Source organism: Rhodnius prolixus, unplaced genomic scaffold (genome assembly GCF_049639745.1).
Source record: "Rhodnius prolixus isolate KJV_2025 unplaced genomic scaffold, Rpr scaffold_4, whole genome shotgun sequence".
Classification (NCBI taxonomy): Eukaryota; Metazoa; Arthropoda; class Insecta; order Hemiptera; family Reduviidae; genus Rhodnius; species Rhodnius prolixus.
In genome coordinates, this window is record NW_027411614.1 from 34,345,685 (window position 1) to 34,368,809 (window position 23,125).

A 23,125-nucleotide genomic window follows, 5' to 3' on the forward strand; every position below is an offset into this window, starting at 1 on the left:
TATCAGGAATCCAAATTGGCAATATGACTAACGGCGCGGAAATGGACATAACGAACGGACAAATCCAAACTGCAATAACATTGCAACCATTTAACCCTTCTTCCCCGCCAAGGAAGAAAGCCAGGGGAGGCAACTTAGATAGAAGATCCGAAAAGAAAACGGATAGAACATTCTTTTTGAACCTAGAAGAAGACAACTGGGCACGTTATTATCTGGTAAAGCAGACCGCACAGGAAGGAAGCTTCAGCCAAACGTGCTCGTTTAAGCTGAACAAAATAATCAAAGGCATCTTGGGAAAAGTAAAGAGTATCAAAAAGCAGGGTGACGGCTCAATATGCATTGAAGCCGAAACCCGTGCCCAAGCAAAGATTTTAGAAAACACAACTAAATTCGGGGAAATCGAAGTTATTGTGAGCCCCCACGTAAAACTAAATAGTTCTCAAGGGGTCATCACATGTAGAGACTTCCTCAACAGTTCCATAGAGGACATTAAGGAAGGTCTCGTTCAAGAAGGGGTTATCGATGTACGCAGGATCAAGAGGCGTCAAGGGGAGGAATTAGTCGATACAGCCTCCCTTGTACTCACCTTTAACAAGCCGAAACCACCAAGTATGATCGAGGCAGCATTTTACAAATTAAAAGTAAGGCCCTATATCCCTTCTCCTTTGCGGTGCTACAGGTGCCAACTGTTTGGACACACCTCTTTGAGGTGTAAAGCAACAGAACAAGTATGCGTTTGCGGAAAGCAGCAGCACGAAGGTGAATGTACACCTCCGCCTGTATGTGTGAACTGTAAAGGAGACCACAATGCAAGATCACCAAGTTGTCCTGTTCTAATTAAGGAGAAGGAAATTCAAAAGATAAAGACCCTTCAACAGCTGCCCTACCACGAAGCAAAGTCCATCGTGGAATCAAAGTATTACATCACTCCGGAAATCTCCTTTGCTAAAAAAGTGACAAAAACACCGGCAATGATTCCGATAAACCCAACTCCGATATTTGGGCCTTTTCCGGCCTTAAAGGAAAAAATAATTGAGGTGGGTGAGACCCCACCACCAAAAATAATCCCTCCCGAAAGGGAAAAACCAGCCTTAAGGCTGGCTACACCACCCCCATCCACTAGTGGGGTGGAAACAAAGGTGGGATTTGTCCCACCTCAAACTATTACTACCTCTTTGGTGGATGCCTGGCAACTAGTAAGTCGCCCTCAGCGCTCCCCAAAGAAGAAAGAAAAAGAAGAAGCAGTATGTTCACAACCTACTGACTCTTTAATAGGATCGGACCTTGATATGTCCGAGTCTGAAAGTGGACAGATTTCCGAACGCCCGCCGACTACTAAAAGAAACGGTAGGTCGAAAGGCAAAACTCGACGGAAAACGTCGTCCAAGTAATTAAAATTATGTGTAAGCCCTACTCGTATAATAAGTGTTTAATATCTGTAAAATGTGTATATAGTAAAGTATATGTAAATAGTTTTAGTTTGTATATAGAAGAGCCTGTAAATATCACTCGTAGATCTAAATGTAGAAATATTTGTATATTAGTTTTTAAATACTCGAAAATAAAAAATCTTTTTAAAATTATCAAAAATCCTTTCCTTAATAGTTCCTGGTCAGAAGTGGTTACTCCTAACTACCAAAATGCATGAATCCATTATTCAATGGAATATGAGGGGCTTAATTAATAATTTGGAAGGACTACGACGAATACTGACACGACATAATCCTTTTGGCATTGCTATTCAAGAAACGAAGTTGCGTCCAGGGCAACCTTTTCGAATCCCTGGATATATCTCCCATACTAAGGAGGTGCAACCAGCCCCTGGTGGAAGGGCACATGGCGGTGTTGCCGTTTGTGTACGAGATAACATCTCTAGCAGACGGCTAACCCTAAATTCAAACCTCCAAGCTGTAGCCGTGCGTATAGTAACACCCATGCAGGTTACTCTAGTAAGTATCTACTTACCTGATATTTATTGGCGGAGGAGAGACCTGGAGGACCTGCTTTCGCAGCTGCCCGCTCCTGTGTTGATAATGGGAGACTTCAACTCCCATAATGCAGTATGGGGTTCAGCTACGAGCGACTCGCGAGGCAGGACCCTTGAAGAAATAATTGATAATAATAACCTAATTCTTCTCAACGATGGAGGCGCAACACATTTCAATGTAGCGTCAGGTTCTTTTAGTGCAATCGACCTGTCCATAGCATCTCCCTCACTAGCAGTACATTTGGATTGGAACACCTTAGACGAATTATATCAGAGTGACCACTTCCCGTTAATGATAAGCACCTCTATCTCCAAGTACGACTATATCACTCCTGTAAGATACGACACTAGGAGGGCAAACTGGCCCGAATATTCAGCCAGAGTGGTGACACCAGCCTTTTCAGGAGATGTCACCACTGATACGAAGTATTTCACTGAAGCGTTGGTGCTCGCTGCTGATGGGTCTGTGCCGAAGGTCGGTGGGAGAATTAAAAGAACCCCCGTTCCTTGGTGGACCCGGGAGTGTAAAGTTGCTAATGCAATGAAAAAACGGGCCTTTAACAGATTTAAAAGGTACCCAACGGAAGGAAATTTAATAAATTTTAAGAGGTTAAGAGCCAGAGAGAGGGGAATTATTAGAAATGCTAAAAAAGAAACCCTAGCCTCCTATGTGTCTACGATATCCACATCTACGACATTAAAGGAGGTCTGGAATAAAGTTAAAACCCTCTCTGGTGTACGTAAGACCCCGTCAGTGCCAACCCTTCTTCGAGGAAATGCAATCGTCACTGAGCCGAGAGAAGTGGCGGAGTATCTAGCTGTGCACTTTGCCGAAGTGTCAAGTTCACAGGCGTACTCTGCTCGATTTCTTAGTCGGAAAAATGAATTAGAGCTACAGCCACTCGACTTTAACACCGCCACTATAGAAAACTACAATGTCCCGCTAACAATACACGAACTAGAAAATGCCCTAAGGAAAACAAAGGATACCTCACCAGGTCTGGATGGGATCCCATATGCCATGTTGAAGAACTTGAACTCGTTCAGTAAGGAACAGCTTCTTTGGCTGTACAACCGCATATGGGAAACAGGCCAGTATCCTGACTGCTGGCGGGAATCAATCGTTATACCGATCCCCAAGGAGGGTAAAGACCCCAACGTCCCCTCAAGTTACAGACCCATCTCGTTGACCTCCTGCTTGAGTAAAGTCCTCGAGGCAATGATTAATAATAGATTAGTACACGTGTTAGAAACCAGAGGGCTTTACAGCCAGTATCAAGCAGGATTCCGCAGATATAGATCTACGTTGGATCAAGCGAGCCGCCTTGAGATATATCTTCAAAATGCCTTCATGAGAAGAGAACACGTTCTGGCCGTGTTCTTTGACCTCGAGAAGGCATATGACACTACTTGGCGGCATGCGATACTGCGGAAGTGTCACGAGTGGGGTCTAAGGGGAAATTTGCCCATGTTTATAAATAGCTTCCTAGAGCTACGGAGAATTCGAGTTCGCCTAGGATCAGTCTTTTCGGCCCCAAAAGTCTTAGAGAATGGCATACCCCAGGGATCAGTATTAAGCGTTACACTGTTTATAGTGGCGGTAAATTGTCTAGCAGAAGCCGTAGGGGACCCCCTACAGGTTTCACTATATGTAGATGACCTCGCCATATACCTTTCAGGAAACAACATAACCGAGGTTGGGGAAACCCTACAAGAGGCAATAAACAGAGTGGCTGCCGAGGCTTCTAGAAACGGGTTCCAATTTTCCAGAACCAAAACGGTGTGCGTACATTTCTGTAGACTAAGGCACGAGCATAGTCCACCCACTTTATACCTGGACAGCACACCTATAGAATATAAAGAAAGTACTCGTTTTTTGGGCCTAACATTTGATTCAAGTTTGTCATGGCAAGAGCATCTGCAGTCAACTAACTTTAAAGCAAAGAAGACCCTTGATGTATTGAAATTTCTATCGAGTTATAAATGGGGAACAGAATACGAAATTCTAAAACGTATATTTACATGTATCACCCGATCCAAGTTAGAATATGGTGCACCAGTGTATAGCTCTGCGCGCAAATCTCGCCTTAAGATACTTGACAATGTTTACAATGAAGGAATAAGGTTGATTACTGGCGCCTTTCGTACCAGTCCTCTTCAGAGCCTCTACGTTGAATCAGGGATGTTACCACCTCAGCTAAGAAGAGAACAGCTAGTACAGTGCTATGTCGCCGGAATATGGGGAAAAACATCACACCCTTTGTTTCACTCCATATTCGAGAGCCAATCCGATGAAGAATTTCGACAACAAAGTACGCGGACGCAGCCCCTAGGTGTTAGAGCTAAACGCCTCATGGAATCGGCGAGTCTGGAATTTTGTCCTGTAGAGGGGTGGGGATTTAGCAACTCCCCTCCCTGGCTAATGACTCCTGCTTGCGCCCGTTTGGATCTGACAATATGTAAGAAAAACGAAACATCTCCCATTGTCTATCGACAGAAATTATTTGAGATCTTAAATTATTACTACGATCACCGACCTATCTTCACAGATGGGTCGAAGATAGACAATGGTGTAGGATGTGCCGTGTACACGGAGGGCGTTACCCTGCAGTGGACACTCCCTCCATACGCCACAGTATTCACGGCAGAAGTGTACGCGATTTGCCAGGCCCTGAAATTAATTATTGAAAAGAAGTATAATAAAGTATTAATATTGTCAGATTCCTTAAGTACTTTGATGGCTCTCCGGGATATATTCTCAGCTGATCCAATGATTATTAATATCAATAATATGTTGCACCAACTACGCACATATGGACAGAGGGTGACATTCGCATGGGTGCCAGGCCACATTGGCGTATCTGGGAACGAAAAGGCGGATCAGGCGGCAAGAAGTGCCGCCTCTAATCAAATACAAAGTGTCATCCCTGTTCGACCCACTGATCTAAAAGCTCACATTAAAGAAAACATAATTAGAAAATGGCAGCATCAGTGGGACTACGTAAATGAAAAATTGAAAGATATTGAACCACGGGTGCAACGTTCAGCAGCTGAGAATCTCCCGCGGCGAGAATCGGTAATAATTACGAGGCTGAGGATTGGACACACTCGAGTGACCCATGGGCATCTTCTCATTGGGGCTAGAAGACCTAGGTGCTCATGGTGCAATGAAAGGCTGACTGTGGCACATGTGTTGGAAGAGTGCCAGACCCTGCGTCAACATAGAGCTCAAGCAGGTCTGCCAGATGATTTGCGTGCAGTGCTAGAAATAGGGTCTTCCCACAAAAAAAGGCTATTTGCATTTTTGAAGAAAATTCAACTTTATCATAAAATTTAGGATTAGGTTATCTAATAGTTAGGTTAGCTAATAGGTTAGTTTAACAAAAGGGGAGAGGAATATCGAGTACTCTCCCCTCTGGATGGACGATGTATGAATGTATAGTAGTCATGAATGTATTTATCAGCGTGAGAGTATTTATCAGCGTGAGTGTATTTATCAGCGTGAGTGTATTTATCAGCGTGAGTGTATTTATCAGCGTGAGTGTATTTATCAGCGAGAGTGTATTTATAAGCGTAAATGTATTTATAAGCATGAATGTTTTAATTAAGAAGAATGTAGGTATAAGTGAGTGTATATATTGTACATATTGCTAGGCTTAGTGTATTGTAAGGGGTGTAGGAATATTTATAAGAGTACTACACCCCAAAGTTTCAAAACTGATAGCTAGGATAGTTTGGTTAAGGATATAAATGCAAATAGCCTTTAGGTGGTGAATAAAACTGAGATGAGACAAATGAGTTGGGTAGGAAGAGGATGGCACTACTGGGTACCCGCACTCCCTCTTGTCGGCTGGACCGATAACTTATGAAGGGTAGTGTGGACCTAGGTCGGATTACCCGGGGCTCCGCCATGCCTCACTGGTGAGATATTGGTAGGACGCTAATCGGGTGGAGAGACATGTGCCATCCTAGTTCGAGAAAAGAACACAGCTCTAGGGGCGCTAATGACCATGGTCGTCGATGCGCCAAAAAAAAAAAAAAAAAAAAAAAAAAAAAAAAAAAAAAATAGTTGTGAGAAGAGAAGTGTGTATGAGAACACTTCAAGATCAGTGCATACTTGCAATTTGCACATTATTAATCTGGTAAACGGGCCGTACGTAATTGATAACTAGTTTTTTTTTTATAAAGTTTGGATGCCATAATATATTGAATATTTAACAAAGAATTCATAAAATTAACCATTATAGCTCTTACTAGGTTCACTAGTTAGATGAACTTAAATGATATGAGTAACGAAGATAATACTTTAAAGAAATATTGTACTTAACTACTTTAATTCGTAACACCGACGGACAGGTAACCACGACAAGCTAAATCATCTCCTAGCGTAAAATCACGAATATAAAATTCATTATTTTATTATTATTTAATTGATTTATTTTACCTAGTCTATAAAATGAAGCTGGGAATTATATTATATTTATAATAATAATAATAATATTTATTTACAAAACTTTAAATATGTACACAAATTTGAAATGAAATTGAGGTTTCAAGCTTAGCGCCTATGTACACCCATCAAATTATTTAGTTCAGTTTAAAGGAACATATTTACATATTAAGGAAAAATTTAAAAAAACCTTAGCTTGATAAACAGGTGGGTGTTACAAAAGATGCTTTAAGCGTTTATATTTATATTTTTTATAACTGAGAGAGTTTATATGGTAATTAACAATGGCTACTATGTGTGGGTACGGACTATTGTAACAAGTGGAGACGAATTTTTATAAAAGACAGTAAACAGTAGTGGAGATGCTAGGAACGTCAATTACTGCGTGCATGTAGTCTATGGGCGTCCATCTGGGAAATGAACCAATCAATCTCAGGCATTTGTTTTGCACTCTCTGTATTTTATTATGATTGGTTATGCAAGTTTGAGACCAGACAGGGGCTGCATAGAGGAGTATAGGTCGAATGTAGAGATAGTATATTAATTTTTTATTTTGGAAGTCCAAGGATGAGTGTCTATTAAGCGAGGAGAACAGACTGCACATAACGCCTAGCGCCTTATTACATACATTATTTACATGCTTTGTGTACGTTAGTTTTGAGTCTAAAGTTAATCCTAAGTATTTAACTTCTTTTCGCCATGGTAGAGAGACTCCATTTACTGTAACAGTATGGTTGATTGTGGGTCTTCTTCGAGAGAATAGAATTAGCTCCGTTTTAGGGTGGTTAGGTTTGATTCTCCACTTTTTAAAGTACTTGAAACTTTTAGCAAGAGCTATTGACAAATGATTGGCTATAGTGTCAATTCTGAAGGAGGATATGAAAAAGGAAGTGTCATCGGCAAACAACGCACTACTGGCTTTAAGTTTAATTTTGGTTAAATCATTAATAAAAATGTTAAAGAGAGTTGGTCCAAGGACCGAACCTTGCGGCACACCGGCTAAAATTGGCCTGAGGCTAGAAGTAGCATTATCAACTGCTACGCAAAATTTCCTGCTAGTCAAATAGCTTTTGACAAAGTAAATTAGGTATTTAGGGAAGTCATTCTGGATCATCTTATAGATTAGGCCATCATGCCAAACACAATCGAAAGCCTTCTCAACATCGATCAATGCCATTCCTGTGTGCTTGTTCACATTAAATCCGTCCGCAATGATGTCCGTGACTCTTGCTAGCTGTGCAGTAGTGGAGTGAAAAGATCTAAATCCGTATTGCACTTGAGATAGTAAATTATTACTTTCAATAAATGCATTTAGTCTCTTTAGTACAACACGTTCAACGACTTTACTAAGGCAGGGTAATAAAGAGATTGGTCGATAACTACTGGGTAGAGAGTGATCTTTTCCAGGCTTGGGGAAGACAATCACTTTTGCAGTTTTCCAAATTTCTGGAAAATATCCAAACATTAAAATATAGTTAATTAGCTTAGTCAAGTGAATTAAACACTTGCGAGATATATTTTTAATTATTCGTGACTGAATACCATCTACACCAGGAGCCTTGTTATCTTTTAATTTGGAAATAATATTTCTGATTTCTTTCGGAGAAGTTAATTTGCAGGTGTCGTGTTTTATAGTTGGAATAAAAAATTCTTTGTTCGTAGATATTACACTACGGGTGAACGAAGGAACGCCTAGATCTGCGTTCCTGATGTGAACATTCTGAAAGAAGTCGGCCAACGTCGAAGCTTTATGGTGAGAACTAAAGGCATAGCTGTTTAGAGAGGTGGTCTGAGGATTATTATTTAAAGAGAGTGGCGGTATGTTAGGCGTTTCTTTGCGGACTCCTTTAACAATTCTGTAAAGTTTATTATCATGGGTAGATAGCTGCGAAAGAAAGTTGTTCCAGCTAGCGTTTTTGTGCAGTTGCAAAAGTCTTGATATCAAGGATATAAGTTTATTTAGCGTTCTCTTAATCCAGGAGTGACGGTACTTAGAAAACGCCTTTTTGACAATGTTTTTAATTTTTATACATAGCAAGATTAGAGGAGGTAATTCTTCAGATTTACTCCTTGATTTTTTAAGCGGAATTGAATCCAATGCAGCCGTTAATAGTATGGTTTGGAGGTTGGTCGCTAATGTGTCAATATCGTGATAGTTAGTTATGATTGGATTAATATCTAATTTTTCGTCCACCAAGGACCTAAAATTTTTCCAATCAGCAGCTTTAAAGTTGAAAGCTTTCTCCGATTGAAGTTCATTTACTTTGTTCGTTAAATTAAAAATGACAGGGTTATGATCAGAAGAGAGAGCACTGTGAGAGGTTGTTGTAATACTAAAATTACAGTTTTTTATTAGGGCGAAATCAAGCACACTAGGACGCGCATTTGATCGATCAGGAAAGTAGGTAGGCTTGTCAGGTGCTAAAATTCCAATACCGAATTTAAAAGAGAATTCAAGCAGACATTTACCACTTCGGTTATTAGTGAAGCAATTCCAAGCATCATGTTTACAATTTAAATCACCCACCAATATTACATGCTTGTGCAAATCAAAAAGCATACGCAAATCTCTACAGTCAAGTCTGAGAGATGGTGACAGATATGCCGACAGTATTAGGAGCTCTATATTTTCAAACTCTACCATGACACCAACAGCTATTAATGATTTCAATGGAGGAAGTAGTATTATATTTATAAAATGTTTTCGGGGTTTAAGGAAATCATACACAAATTAAATGAAATAAAAGATGATATTGATAGGAAAATACAGAATTTAGATCAGAAAATAAGTAATTTTCAATAGCATCTAGGCGGTGTTATAAATGAAATAGAAGATTTACAGGTAAATTGTCGTTGATTGATTTCACGAAGTATCTTCTTTTAACCGAGCGGTATTTCGCAAAGAATTGACTAGAAGATGGCTAGCAGAAGTAAAGACAGAATTCAGTATTAATGTAGTTGTTGAATGAACTTGCATAAACAGTAGCATAAAACTAAAGATGAATTGGCATAATTAACTAGGGAGAACTAACTACAGAATTTAAGATTAAAAGAACATTAGCTAAACGGGGATTAATAGTTGAGTGCATGGCTGAATTGTCGAACTACTTCTTTATAGATGAACAACTTTTTTCTTTAATTCAATAAAGAGAGATTAGAAAGCTACAGGCTGGTTATAATTAAAACTGTCAAAAAATGTACGAAAAAGCGTAACGTTCAAAAACACTCAACTTTGACCATTATTTTAACTTGTTCTATAAAATACAAAATTCCCAAATTTTCTTTATAATATCAGGGAAAATCCTCCTTTATTACGATAATTTTTTGCAATAACCAAGATTTCATAGATTTCGAGAAAATTGTCGAAAATTGGAAAAAAAGAAAACGGCATTTTCTGAAAATGTTCTTGTTCTTGTACCTTGTTTTGTAAACAACGTAGCGCCTAAACGCGCGAACCGATTTTCATGAATGAGGTGTCAGTTGATTCGGAATTTTATGTAGATGGGCCTTTTGGGGGGTCTCGACGCTATACATCGAATGGGGGGAGCAGTTAGTTCTATTTATGTAAGGCCTCCATTAAAATTATCTGTCCTTGTCTTTAACTAGCTGAGCCTCAGCCATTTTGCTTTTTCTATTGTAAATTAACAAATGCTTTGAAATTTATATATTCTTTTCTTGACATTACAGAGGCCAGCGTTATTTCTCTACAAAACTGTTAAAAAAAAAGACGGGTATAAATAGCACACAAACTGTTTCACATAAACCAAAAAAAACACAAAAAATATATTTAGAAAAACTTCTTAGACAAAAATTATTGGATTATCCCAGGAAGTAAATGTTGAATAAGATTTAGTGAACAAACAAAGTGTGTAGGGTTATAAAGTTTTCTTATATAGGTAGCATAGTGAAGAAATCTGTGTGATAGGGAAGGCAACCGATCAACTCCGACCAAACAACCTCTAGTACTCTTTCATCGACCATGAGAAAGAAGGAGCTACTGGGAGCTTATCTCATTGTATACTGCTGAAACGTGCCACCTCACAAAAAAAAAAACTGGTGTCAGAAGCAGATGGCTACTACTAACACAAACCCACTAGAGAGCGCAAGTGATGTAGGGTATAGGAGTATGGCGAACTACTTTGATATATCTACTACATACATAAGTAATGTACTGCCAATACTTTTCCTATACACATATTTATATACTATACTAAGTATGTCAAATACTATATATCATCGTCGAGCAGTTTTATATTACCAAACATTACTATGTACATAAATAACAAAATACATCCACCAGTGAACGTTCAATTCAATCGTTGTGAGTGGTTGGACAAACCATTTCCTAGCCATTGTAGCCACCAAACTTGGTCTATAGCTAGCAAACATCTCCTCAATATTTTCTTTCCAAACTTGTTATCTTATTGAACCACCACACATCAATTATATGTAAAGAAATAAATAAGTAAAACTTGAAAAGCTGTTTTTTTTTTAAAGGCTTCGAGACAGAATCTGCATTTGTACAGTTAAACAAAGATCTTAACAGTATTGAAAATAATTTATTTTTTCACTGATCTCTGTAAATTTTAAAATGTTCGTGAACAAACAAATCAACAGCTCTAAAATTTCTGCTTAGTGTGTTATCAGGCATCTTAAAAATGGAAAATCGCAGAAACTTGGATACTTAGATTTTTCCGTTCCACTGTTACACTCAATGAACTGAGCTGTGGACAAAATTAACCAATCAAAATTGTCTCTTTAAGCAACTAATTTTCTTTTCTTTTTTTAACTTTTGTTTGATACATTTTCCCTAGAAAATTCTAAAAAAGGTTCTTTGGGAGAGGGATTGAAGAAGTCTTTTTTTCTAATGTGCATTTTCAGTGTGATGTATGGCCTCAATGCTTACAAAAGATGCAGAAAACGCCTCTGCCAGAATTGCCACTTACAGAGCGGCTTTTTCACATTTGCTGAGATTTTCTTGAAAATCATTCATTTTTATCTAAATTCATATTAACATTTCTTGCCAGTAGATCTACGATTGATAATCAACGTTTAATGTACAATACTGTCCTCAAAATGATGTGGACCTACGGGACTAGAGCTGTGAGGTTCAGCCAAACCTACAAACATACGGACTGTACAGACATTTCAATCAAAACTACTGCGACAGATAGTTGATGCTCCATTCTACGTAACTAACCTCACTTTTCACTACGACCTCAACATTCCCTTCGTACACCAACTCGCCAAGACTAAATATCAAAAATTCCAAACTGCACTTTTTACTTGCTCTAATCCTTTCTTAAGTCACTCGCCACTACCTGAAAATCCACCAGGTTGACTGAATCGTCAATGGCTTCCTTGAGAACTGAAGATCATCATCGGCATTGTGTATTAAATAATAATAATATAATAATAAATTTCTAATTGTTGATTAACTCTTTTGTGTAGTCAAGAAATTCAATTTTGTAAAAGTAAAAAAGTAAAGTAATTGCTTATTTTTTCAGGCGGGCTTAACGTCCAACTACCAATTAGGTGTCGTGGACGGAGGCGACTAGTAAACATACTTTACTGTAAAAACTCCTTTGATTAACCATTAAATAAAATCCAAGGCCAAGACCGGGAATCGAACCCAGTACCACAATGCATATTATCTTTGCAGGTCTCGCCTCTTAACCGCTCGGCTACCGTGGCGTCTAAATTCAATTTTGTTGTTAACTGATTTCCATTTTTATCTAAAACTTTATATTTTACAAATCTTTTGAATGATTTGGAAAAATTAAAAACTAACTAAGAATCGGTGGAAGAGTTTAGGAATCATATTGAAACGTGAATTAAAATCCCATGAATCTAAAAGCAGATTTGTTTTGTTCATCACTAACATCTCCAGTGGTGTTGTGATACGTACTCCAGTTACATAAGTATTAGAAAATTTGAATTTTATAATATTAAATATTTAGAAAAACCATTAGAACAGTCCGACCAATTAAATGAAGTTGTCTGGGACGGTAGGTAGAATCGTGTGTTAGCATTTCGAGCGGAGAATAGCCGCATAAACTGACGATTCTGTAAGTTTTCAGCGATTCTAAGGTTCTAAATCGGGTTAAGGTGCTTTAATTTGTTTTCATTTATTTATTTTTACTTCAATTATAGGTTTCAATTACATGGTTCAGGTTGGTCTGGAGTGAGGTTGACATCCTCATTGTCAGTAAGTGCTAGAAAAAAGACTGATTTATGGGACTAAGATAAAGCTCAATAACCATGGCAAGTAGTAATTAGTTGAAATAGTGGATGTTTGTTTAACGGATATCAGAACATCAAGTAATTAAGGGTTTAATAGCAGATATAAAGAGGTGGCCTTCACTGGAGTCGTTCACCCCAGAACTACTGGCGTCCTACGAGATCAATAATAAATTAATGATACAGGATAAAGAAAAGAACTATATATATATAAAGGATGTTACAGAAGAGAGGGCAATACTAAATTACTGTTTAGTCAGCTGTCAATGCACACATGTGCTACTAATGCTGAACTTAACGTTACTTAGCTCACTACTTTTTCAGGCAGGTTCTCTTGCAACGCTTAACCAAGAGCTGGTATTGTTTGTCATATTAATTCTATCTTTAACATATTCTACTTAGAGGAGCCAAAGAGAAACAAAAAATCCACATTAACTCTAAGTATGATAACTCATCTGAATATTGTGGCATAATAATGATATTTTGAACATTGCTGGCGAACAGAACAGTTCAGTTTTTGGTTCGGTACCGTTCTTTGTTCGCTACCTTTTTGTTTTGTTTCTCGAATATTCTATCGTACTAAATATTATTTTTTGTTCATGTGAGTAATACTTGATCAATTTGGTTCTGAAAATTAAAAAACATACTCCACTACTCAAATAATAAGATTCATAGCTGTAAGTTACGTATACTGAAATGGTACTCATGGAAGGGAGTAAAGTCCTTCTCATCCCCTCTCCGAGAAGAACTCCTAACAGTTAAACAAATAAACCAAAATAAATTAGAAAATTAACGTTATAAACCGGTGACATTATCTTTTATATTGAATCATTGAAGCTTTACTTTTAATGATTTAAGGCGCATCAACATCTGAGGTTATTGGCGCCTGGAGCTTTATTCAGTGCACTTACGGCCTCCGGACAGTGTTCTCTCGTTACAGACATCACTGTCCATCACCGGGCAGTGAATTGTAAGAAGCTTCTAGGAAAATAATTGATTATTATTCACATTATTCCAATATCCGAAATTTAAATCCTTTTGACGGCCAAGTCGTTTCCTTGAGATCGATCCGGCTATTTCATTTTGAGGTTTCATGATAAAGTAATTTAGGATGTGAGGGTTATCGGCCCACAGCATCCGAGTTCGATGGTAGGGCTGCTACCTTAGAGCCTTCGAACCGACTCCCCCGTCCGGGGTGGTTTCCTAGGGACGGTGGCCCTAGGTTGTGTACTGTCCATGACCTTGTCTATAGCGTAGGGTGTGCTTGTGTAAGGGTATAGTGTACTGTCCCAATGAGCGAGCATGGTGGCTCCACCGCCCAAGTGCAGCACTTGAGCATCACACATTACAAATTTGAGAAGGTTGATGAGTTTACTTATCTTGGGTCACTGGTAAACAGTGAGAACCAAGTGGGTTCAGAAATAAAAAAGAGGGTCATGGCCGCTAACAAATGTTACTTTGGCTTAGTAAAGCATGTAAAAAGTAAACTCATCTCTCGGGACACAAAAGCCCTTCTTTACAAAACCTTCATCCGACCAGTGCTGAGTTATGGTTTTGAAGCGTGGGCGATGACCAAGGCAGATGAACGGGCCCTTTCACTTTTTGAACGGAAGGTGCTCCGTAGAATCTATGGTCCTACACGCGACGGACCGAATTGGAGAATTAGGAAAAATCAGGAATTGTACACTCTCTTCACGGATCCTGATATAGTAAAAGTGATAAAGCTTGGTAGACTGCGATGGGCAGGACACATAGCTAGGATGAGTGAAGATGAGATTCCTAAGAAAGTGCTGGAAGGAAGCATGCAAGGATCCAGGAGGGTAGGCACCAAAGCTGCGCTGGGAGGATAGTGTGGCAAAGGATGCTGCATCTATGTTAGGATTCCGAAACTGGCGCAGCAAAGAGACGCCTGGCGGGCACGTCTTGAGGAGGCCAAGACTCTGCATGAGTTGTAGCGCCAGTTAAGAAGAAGAAGAAGAAGAAGATTCACATTATTAGTGATTATTACTCACCCAAAAACACCTTAATCACTAACTATGCTGAGGATACTGCGATCCTCCTCTCTACCCACACAGAACCATCCAAAAACTCCAAATTCCTTGAAGAGCACCGCAACCTAATAGATAGCTGGTGCACCCATTGACGCATAAAAATTAATTAAAAGCGTCCACCACGTAACTTTCACGCTCAGACGTCAAACGTGCCGCAATGTTTACTTACTCAATAATCCCGTCCCTATCTCGAACGTAATACGCTACCTGGGTAGACTCATATGGAACCCACACACAAGACTCAAAAGACTAAACAAAAGGTACGGACAACTAAGACGCATGAACGGACTTAAAACTAAACTAAACACATCTAACAAACTAACCCTCACCAAGACGTTACTTCAACCCATCTGGACTTAAGGATCAGAGCTGTGGGGTCAACTAAACCTATCAATATCTCCCACATCCAATCCTTCCAATAAATAGTCCTCCGCCGTATCGTTAATACTCCCTATTACGCCTATAACCTCATCCTTCAAAAAGACCTAAATACCCCTTTTGTCACCGAATCTATCCATTCAGAATTCCTCGAATTTCCGCAAAAGCCTATCCTGCCATCCCAATTCAACAGCTCAAACTCTTTCCTCATCATCCCATCCTGATAATCCCCCATGACGTCTAAAACGAAGTTGGCCTCGTGATCTCCTATCCTAGACCTTTCCAGCAACTAAAATTCCCGAGATGGTCAGCACTGGCGAATTTCTTTCTTCCATTGTCCGTACGGTTTCGTTGCATCGGCTATGCCCGGCCGTTTTTTCGCATCATGTAATTGTAGATTACTCTGATCACACTTTGCCTGATGTATATGTATTTTTTATACAAAAAGCAATAAACATAATATATCTTTAAGAACAAAACAAAATTATTATTTTCATTTTGGTAATAAAATTTCTTTACTATATTTTTATATATTAGTAGATTTTTGCATTTGGTTTAAATTTTTCTTAGGATACATCTAATAATTGTATTTTATTTATGTCAAATTTTGTTATGTTCCAACTCTTTTTTAACTGTCTGTTATAACAGAAATTTTAAAAAACACATAACAATATTCGAACAAATTGTTATTATTAAGTCCACTAAATTAAATATAGTAATTTAATAAACTTCGTACAACAATAAACCATTTCATTACAAACCCATTTAATGGAAAATAGGAATGATAAGTTCCATTGAAAAACTGGGCTTTTAATTAAGTAAAAAGTAATTTTAATCGCTACTTTTCATTAATTCTAAATTCTCAAAATAAAAACGTTTCCTCTCGGAGAAAATCAACGAGTTATGCTTTTAGCGGTAAGAGAGAGAATGTGAGTTCAGAGAATTGAAATTTAAATATGAAACAGTTTGGCTGATATTTCTTTCTCTCTATCTCATTGTGGTTTTGGCCAAAGCCGTAATGCTGGTACCCATTCTGCCGGTACGTTTGCACTCTCGTAAAACCCACGTAACACGAATCTCGAGAACGTAATGCAATTTCTCTGATATAACTCTACTCTAACCACTATTTCTGCCAAAAACGTTACTTTAAGGCCATCCATCAATCTCTTCATACAATGTGAAATTTGAAATGTTATCCATCTTCTTTAATCATTTAAATTTCCCTTCATTCAAAGAATTTTATTATAAGCCATTCATGCAATATTATATTAATATTTGACGACATTAAGCCAAGACTCATTTCGATTCATTGCCAGGTTCAGACCTATTCGTTAAGCTACATTAACACTAAACGAACTAGAGCTGGAATTTCACTGAAAAAAAACAATAAACTGTTCCTTGATGAAAACCATATTTCTTAAGTTGTTCTTCGAATCTTCTTACAGCGAATAATTTTGCAAACAACTAATACATCTTCCTAACCTTTTAACATAACCTCCCCCCAAAACCAATATTCATTGAAAAAATATTCAAAACAAAAGCTACAGATGTAAGTATAAGTAGGCTTACCATACGTCCCGGTTTGACCGGGATGGTCCCTGTTTGAGATCCCGGTCAAACTTGAACAACACCGACACCCCGGCCGATCGTTCCCCCGCGCGCCATTTATTAATATGTTTTCAGTTCTTAATAATTTTGATTGCATTTCAAATATGAAAAACACAAATTAAGCGAAAAGCAAAACGAAAATGAGCTTCTTCCTCCTCTGCGTCACGGTTTGGCTCTTTGTAATTATGGTAAGCCTAAGTATAAGTAACATGTAACACTAAGCAAAGAAATAAATCTGCCTTTTCCGAAGAAAATTCTTCTGGTAACCAAGCGGTTTGTAATGAAGTTAAAATATGCATCCGTTTGATTGGTGTAAAACACATTTTTACAGATTACGAGGGGGTACCCAAAAATAACCGGAATTGCGTTGCCGCGCATGGAGCTTATGTAGTACGCATTTCTGCCGCTAGACGTGTATAGCGCAATTCCTTGCCAGTTCAGTCCTGCCTGTGTTGTCTGCCTGGCTTGTTCTGTTCATCTGCAGTGATTGTTTTTACCAGCGCTGTTTTGTTCTTTTTTCGTTTTTTATGATGGCAAGTTTAAGTGAACAACGTGCAGCTCTGAAATTTTGTTTTCTACTCGGCAAAAATGCTGCTGAAAGTGTTTTAATGTTGAAAACAGCTTACAAAGATGACGCTATGGGAAAAACTCAAGTATACGAGTGGTTTACTCGGTTTAAAAATGGCGACATGTCGATTGATGACAAACCTCGTTCTGGACGTCCATCAACTGCCCGAATCGACGAAAATGTTGAAAAAATTCGAGAGCTGGTGTTCACAGACCGTCGACAGACAATTGATCAACTGTCAGAGAGTAGTGGGTTATCTTGGAGCTCGGTTCAGCGAATTTTAACGGAAGATTTGGGGATGAAAAGGGTTGCTGCCAAGTTTGTTCCTCGAGTTCTGACTGACAATCAAAAAGAACATGTCGTGCTTTGAAACAACAGCTTGAAACTGATCCAGACTTTCTGTCAAAGGTCATTACTGGTGATGAGTCATGGTGCTATGGTTATGACCCAGAAACAAAGCAACAGTCGAGCCAATGGAAGACGTCATCTTCACCCCGAAATGTCGTCAAGTCAAGTCAAACATCAAAACAATGCTGATTTGCTTTTTTGATGCCAAAGGCGTAGTCCATTCAGAGTTTGTCCCCCCAGGTCAGACCGTCAATCAAACCTTGTATTTGGAAGTTTTGAAAAGATTGCGCAATAGTGTTCGCCAAAAAAGACCCGATTTGTGGCAAACAGGAGACTGGTTCTTCCACCACGACAATGCACCTGCACACACAGCCATCTCTGTTACACAGTTTTTGGCTAAAAATGGCATGGTTCCGCTGCCCCACGCACCTTACTCGCCTGACCTGGCTCCGTGCGACTTTTTCTTATTTCCACGCATGAAAAAGGGCATGAAAGGTCACCGATTTGACAACATTGAAGAGGTCAAGAAAAAAACGAAGAAGGAGCTGTCAGCCATTTCTAAAGATGACTACAAAAAATGTTTCGAACAGTGGAAGCACCGGTGGGACAAATGTATTAGTTGTAATGGAGAGTATTTTGAAGGGGATAAGGTTGTTCTGTAAAAAATTTGTAAATAAATAGCTTTTAAAAAATAATTCCGGTTTTTTTTGGGTACCCCCTCGTACATGTTGATTAGGGATATAGCCCACTATAGTCTATCAAATTTTGGTCTACCAGATACACTCCTGGCTAAAATGTAGTAGTGAGAGCTCTTTTATCCTTCCTACACCTACAATTTCCTTTCTTCTTTATAGAAATACTTGGAGGACCCAGGATACCGTTACCATCGCGGCCTCTCAGTCAACAGGACAAAAACAGTACCTACAGAGTGTCCGCCAGGCATGCAATTAGTCATGCAGCTTTTAACACAATTCTGAACTACAAGCGCTGGCGCCAAGTTACGGGCCAATTGATTTCAACAAGTTGTGGTCGGTCTCGTTGTGGTAATGTTTTTTTTACAAACACATCAAATAACTGCGGTTATGAGCTGAGTGGCAAGAGTCACACGATATAACAGTGAACAACAAACATCTAAGAGTCTACATGTACGCGGTTTACCTGAGACGGTTAATGGGTGCTTTCTCTAATTCCTCTGGTCCTACTTCGTTGAAGGATCTTTAAGCGTTGGTTAAACGTATCTACCTGTCGCTACAGGGCCAAGAGGGAGCTTGCCTCTTTGTACGACTGAAAGAAATGATAAAGGATGTCACAGAAGAGAGAGTAATACTAAATTGCGGTTTAGAATGGAAGTGGTTCTAACCAAAATTCCTTATAAAAAAATAAATAATAATATCAGATAGATAATGAGAAAGAATGACCATCGCCAGGCTGTGAGAAGAAACTGATCCTAAGAGAATTACTCTTCCGAGAGTATCAAAGTGCTTCTCGAAGCTCCTGGGAGTTAATAATACGCTTTTAAACCCCCCATTGGACGAACGAATGCGAGGTTTGAGGCTAAACTAACATCTTATGGTGTACATTCATTCCAGGCGACAGTTATTAGGAGAATAGCCACGCCCCGTTCTATGTATAGTTGAACCCTACGTGCAGATCTCAACATTCTTTTTTTTTGTACAAAAACTTTATAATAAACCACTATAAAAATAACATAACTTCGCATTCATCTATTCCAACCCGCTCAGTAACAGACTCTCCTCATCCAACAAACCCAAAAAATCTTCTTTAGAATGCCGCTTGTCTCGTGACCACCTTTCTTTGAGGGACACTTCCAACCAGTAATGTGAAGTTTAAATTCCTTCACTGGAAACATCGCGGCATACGCACATTACACGTTAGTTAATACTTTTTGAATAGCTGTAAATTTCTAAATGAAAATTAAAAAAAAAAAAAAAAATAGAATATTGAACTAAACTGGTTAGGTACTAGTTTATTCAAACGCTAGATAATGGCTCTGATAAGGGACTTCAAATTTGCGACAGGAAAATGGTAGGAGAAATTGCGGAATTTTAGGAACGCTAATGGAAGAGAGGCTACAGATGAGATGGGTACAACATGAAATGATTAGCAACAAGAGCGGGGATGACATGCATAGTTAATGGACCAATCAGATTAGGCTAATGGATCATTATGTCATGATATTCTGCCTCTATTTCCTTGTTACGTTTATAATTTTTGCACCTTTTATATCAACTCTAGTTTTCTGCATTGCATGCTATTGTCCTCGAATAGTTGTTTTTACAAATTTTTTCTGATTGTTTAGAATCTATTTTCACCATCATTTGAAAAGCATAAGAAGATAGGGTATTCAAATTCTATATTTTATCATAAGAGTTCCAAGCAGGTTTAATTTTTTTAATTGAGCTTATATTAAAATAAATATTTATTTTGGGATCCCTGATCTAGCAAAAAGCGCAGAAGCTAAGCGCCTTAAGCACGCTTACCGTACACTGCTTCATTTATCAATACAAATATTGTTCAAAGTTCATATTTTCAAGTTTGTGACTTAAAAAGATTTTCAGCTAATATTGGCTTAAGAGATAAGCAGTAGCTTAGAAAGAAAGAGCAGAACGGCCGAGGAGTTGTGGTACTGGATTAACCTACCAATTATAAAACAGATTTTCCTAGCAGACCTGTTTCTTGAAAGGAAATTTATCAGATATCTTTACACGGAGAGGGTGCTATAAAATGTGTAGCAACTGAACAATGCAAAGGTATTGTACAAAAAGGAAACCTACGATATGTATACGTAACACAATACAGTCGAGCCTCTCAATAACGGACACTGGCGGGGGAAAGCAAAGTGGCCGCTGTTTGGAGGTGGTCTTAGAAGGAGTTAGGCAAGTTTCAAATTGAAAAAATATGGTTCTTTTCCAAACATCTATTTAAAAATTATCTATTAGTAAAAGTAAGTAAAGTAATCGCCTATTTTTTCAGGCGGGGCTTAACGTCCAACTACCAATTAGGTGTCGTGGACGGAGGCGACTAGCAAACATACTTTACTGTAAATTTCTTTTATAAACCATTAAATAAAATCCAAGGCCTAAGACAGGGAATCGAACCCAGTACCACAGTACATATTAGCTTTGCAGGTCTCGCCTCTAACCGCTCGGCTACCGTGGGCCTTAAAAATTGTTTATTATTTGTTATACTTATTTGTTATTATTGTTTAATCATCAAAATTTTCTTAATTATCCAAAAAAATTATCAAAAAACTACATATTATTGACTTATTTAATAATTTTTATAATAATCATCACATTTATTCATAACAATAATAATTTATGGTAAAATTATCATCATGCTATCATCTATTATTAGAAAAATAGAACAAACCTTTCGGCAAGTTGACGATGGCTCGCTTTGGTTTTTGCAAAATCTTCCAACACATTTATTTTCTTTTCTAGTGTTAACCACTTTCGTTTGAGAGACATATCGGAAAAAATAATATTGTTCGTCCAAAGTAATATTGAAAAATGATTAAAATGGTACAAGATGTATGGAGCTTATATAGGAAACTTTAGGAAAAACCAGGAAAAAATAGAAATTTGACAGGGGATAATTATTTTGATCACCGCGTCAAAACGAACTTTTAATAATAAGGTAATAAGATGGTCGTTGGTGGGAGGTGAAACATATAATCCGTTCCCCAAAATCAATTTCCGCGGTCGTTATGTAGGAGTGTTTGTTAAACGGAGGTTCTTTTATGTAGAAAGTGTATAGGGTTAAAAAGGGGAAATCCTAAAACTGTCCGTAAATGGAGGTGGTCGCTAGTGAGAGTGTCCTTTATAGGAGGCTCGACTGCACTTGGTTTGAAATTTCCTTAGTCCCTGATTACATGAAGGTTTCTACTCTTCGTACACTTTTCAATTTTTGTTTGATGCTGGTTAATTAAGTATATTTTTTCATATTTCTTTGTAATTATAAATATTTTTCCTTAAACGAAACTGCTTATTCATAAAATAAAAAAGCAGAACTCACCGCCTATGGAAATTCAAATAACCTTTTTAAAGCACCACTAATTGGATATGATTTCAAAAATAACACGAATAAATTTACAATTTAATTTTATTTCTTTGAAAAGAAATATTTAATTAAGAAAACAGAAAGTGTAAAAGTAACGTACTTCGCCAACTAGAAGCGTTTAGCATACAACTTAGTAAGTACTGTGTGCACTTACATATTACACGCCCTTTTTCTCTTTTGTAATTTAATGATTTTCCTAGTTCCTAGTTTTAACATTTTTTTATTTAAAATATAAAGACATCTCAATTAGACAAGGAGAAGGAATTATAAAATAGCATGCTGGTATATTCAGGTCACGAAAAGAGTCGATTTAGCTCTTGGCTAGACATTAACATGGTTTAGCGAACACTTAGTTGAAATGCATAGGTAATAACGGCTTAGTAAGCCCTAGTCTTTGAATATCGCAATAAATAAATTAAAAAAACTTATCTTTTTTTTTTGACTTTGTTAATTATTATTAAAAATGTGCAAACATGTGTATGTGTTATGCATATATTTATAGGAATAGTGTGAAAAGTGATTATTTTCTTGCCAGCTTGGATTTGGCTAATAGTTTGGCAAGACTATTGTAACTATCGATTAGGACTTACGAGAGAAATATCGTTTGCAATGAAAGTATGAAGAATTTTGGTGTAATATTGTTGATTTTATCCGTTCTAGCAGATAGAAAAGAATAGAATATTTATTACAATAAATATATACATAAAATAAATACAGAAGTTTAAATGTAATGTATTATACATTTTAACCTTCTTATCTAGTGAAGAAAGAGAAAGTTAGGTGAGGAGGATTGGAATGCAGGGAAAAAAGGAGAGGAAAAACCTGCAGCTAGTGTAGAGAGTTAGAGTAGGATATGTTTAAGTCTTCTGTGTTGAACAAGGATCTGTAGGAGGCTATGTCGCCGCAGAGTGGATTAGGGTGGCAGTCTAGGATGGAAAGGAGTTTCAGCAGATGATTTTGGATAAAGAAATGTACGGGAATAATGGACGCAGTCTCGTGGATTGAGTCAATTCTGGTGCATCGTGGAGAGTCTGTTGCTAGTCTCCAGAATTTTGTTTTGCGTTGTCCTGGTGTTGCTTGATGTTACTTACTACAAGTCAGGCTCCAGGTGGAGCAGGCGTAGAGCAACATCGGCGCCTAATGACTACTTTGTAGAGGAGGAGTTTGTTGGTCACAGTCATTTTGGAGTCACGTAGTTCTAGCAGGCATATTTATTATATTACTGACCGGTTTACAATCTTTCATCCATTACCGTATGACATCATCTATCAGTATTTTTTTTACGATTAATAAAAAATTACGAGACACATTTGTGGATTCCACAATTTGTCTTCAAAATGGTGCGAACAGTAAGAAAGTCTGAGTGGCTAAATAAATGTTAATTTATTTTGGAAAACTGCCCAGGGCCAAAA

General features: G+C 38.0%; 2 protein-coding genes across 3 annotated transcripts in view; one reads left to right on the forward strand and one right to left on the reverse strand.

Annotated features, from left to right (window-relative positions):
• LOC141456351 (uncharacterized) overlaps positions 1–23,125 on the reverse strand; it is a 339,891-nt gene that overhangs the window by 261,988 nt on the left and 54,778 nt on the right. The window lies entirely within an intron of this gene.
• Positions 4,034–6,038, forward strand: LOC141456350 (uncharacterized). The gene has a single exon (XM_074132266.1). The coding sequence runs from the start codon at positions 4,170–4,172 to the stop codon at positions 5,322–5,324; it is 1,155 nt and encodes a 384-aa protein (XP_073988367.1). The 5' UTR covers positions 4,034–4,169; the 3' UTR covers positions 5,325–6,038.

Excerpts from the sequence above, each read along its gene's own strand:
- LOC141456350 (XM_074132266.1), top strand. The coding sequence starts at position 4,170 with ATGTTACCACCTCAGCTAAGAAGAGAACAGCTAGTACAGTGCTATGTC.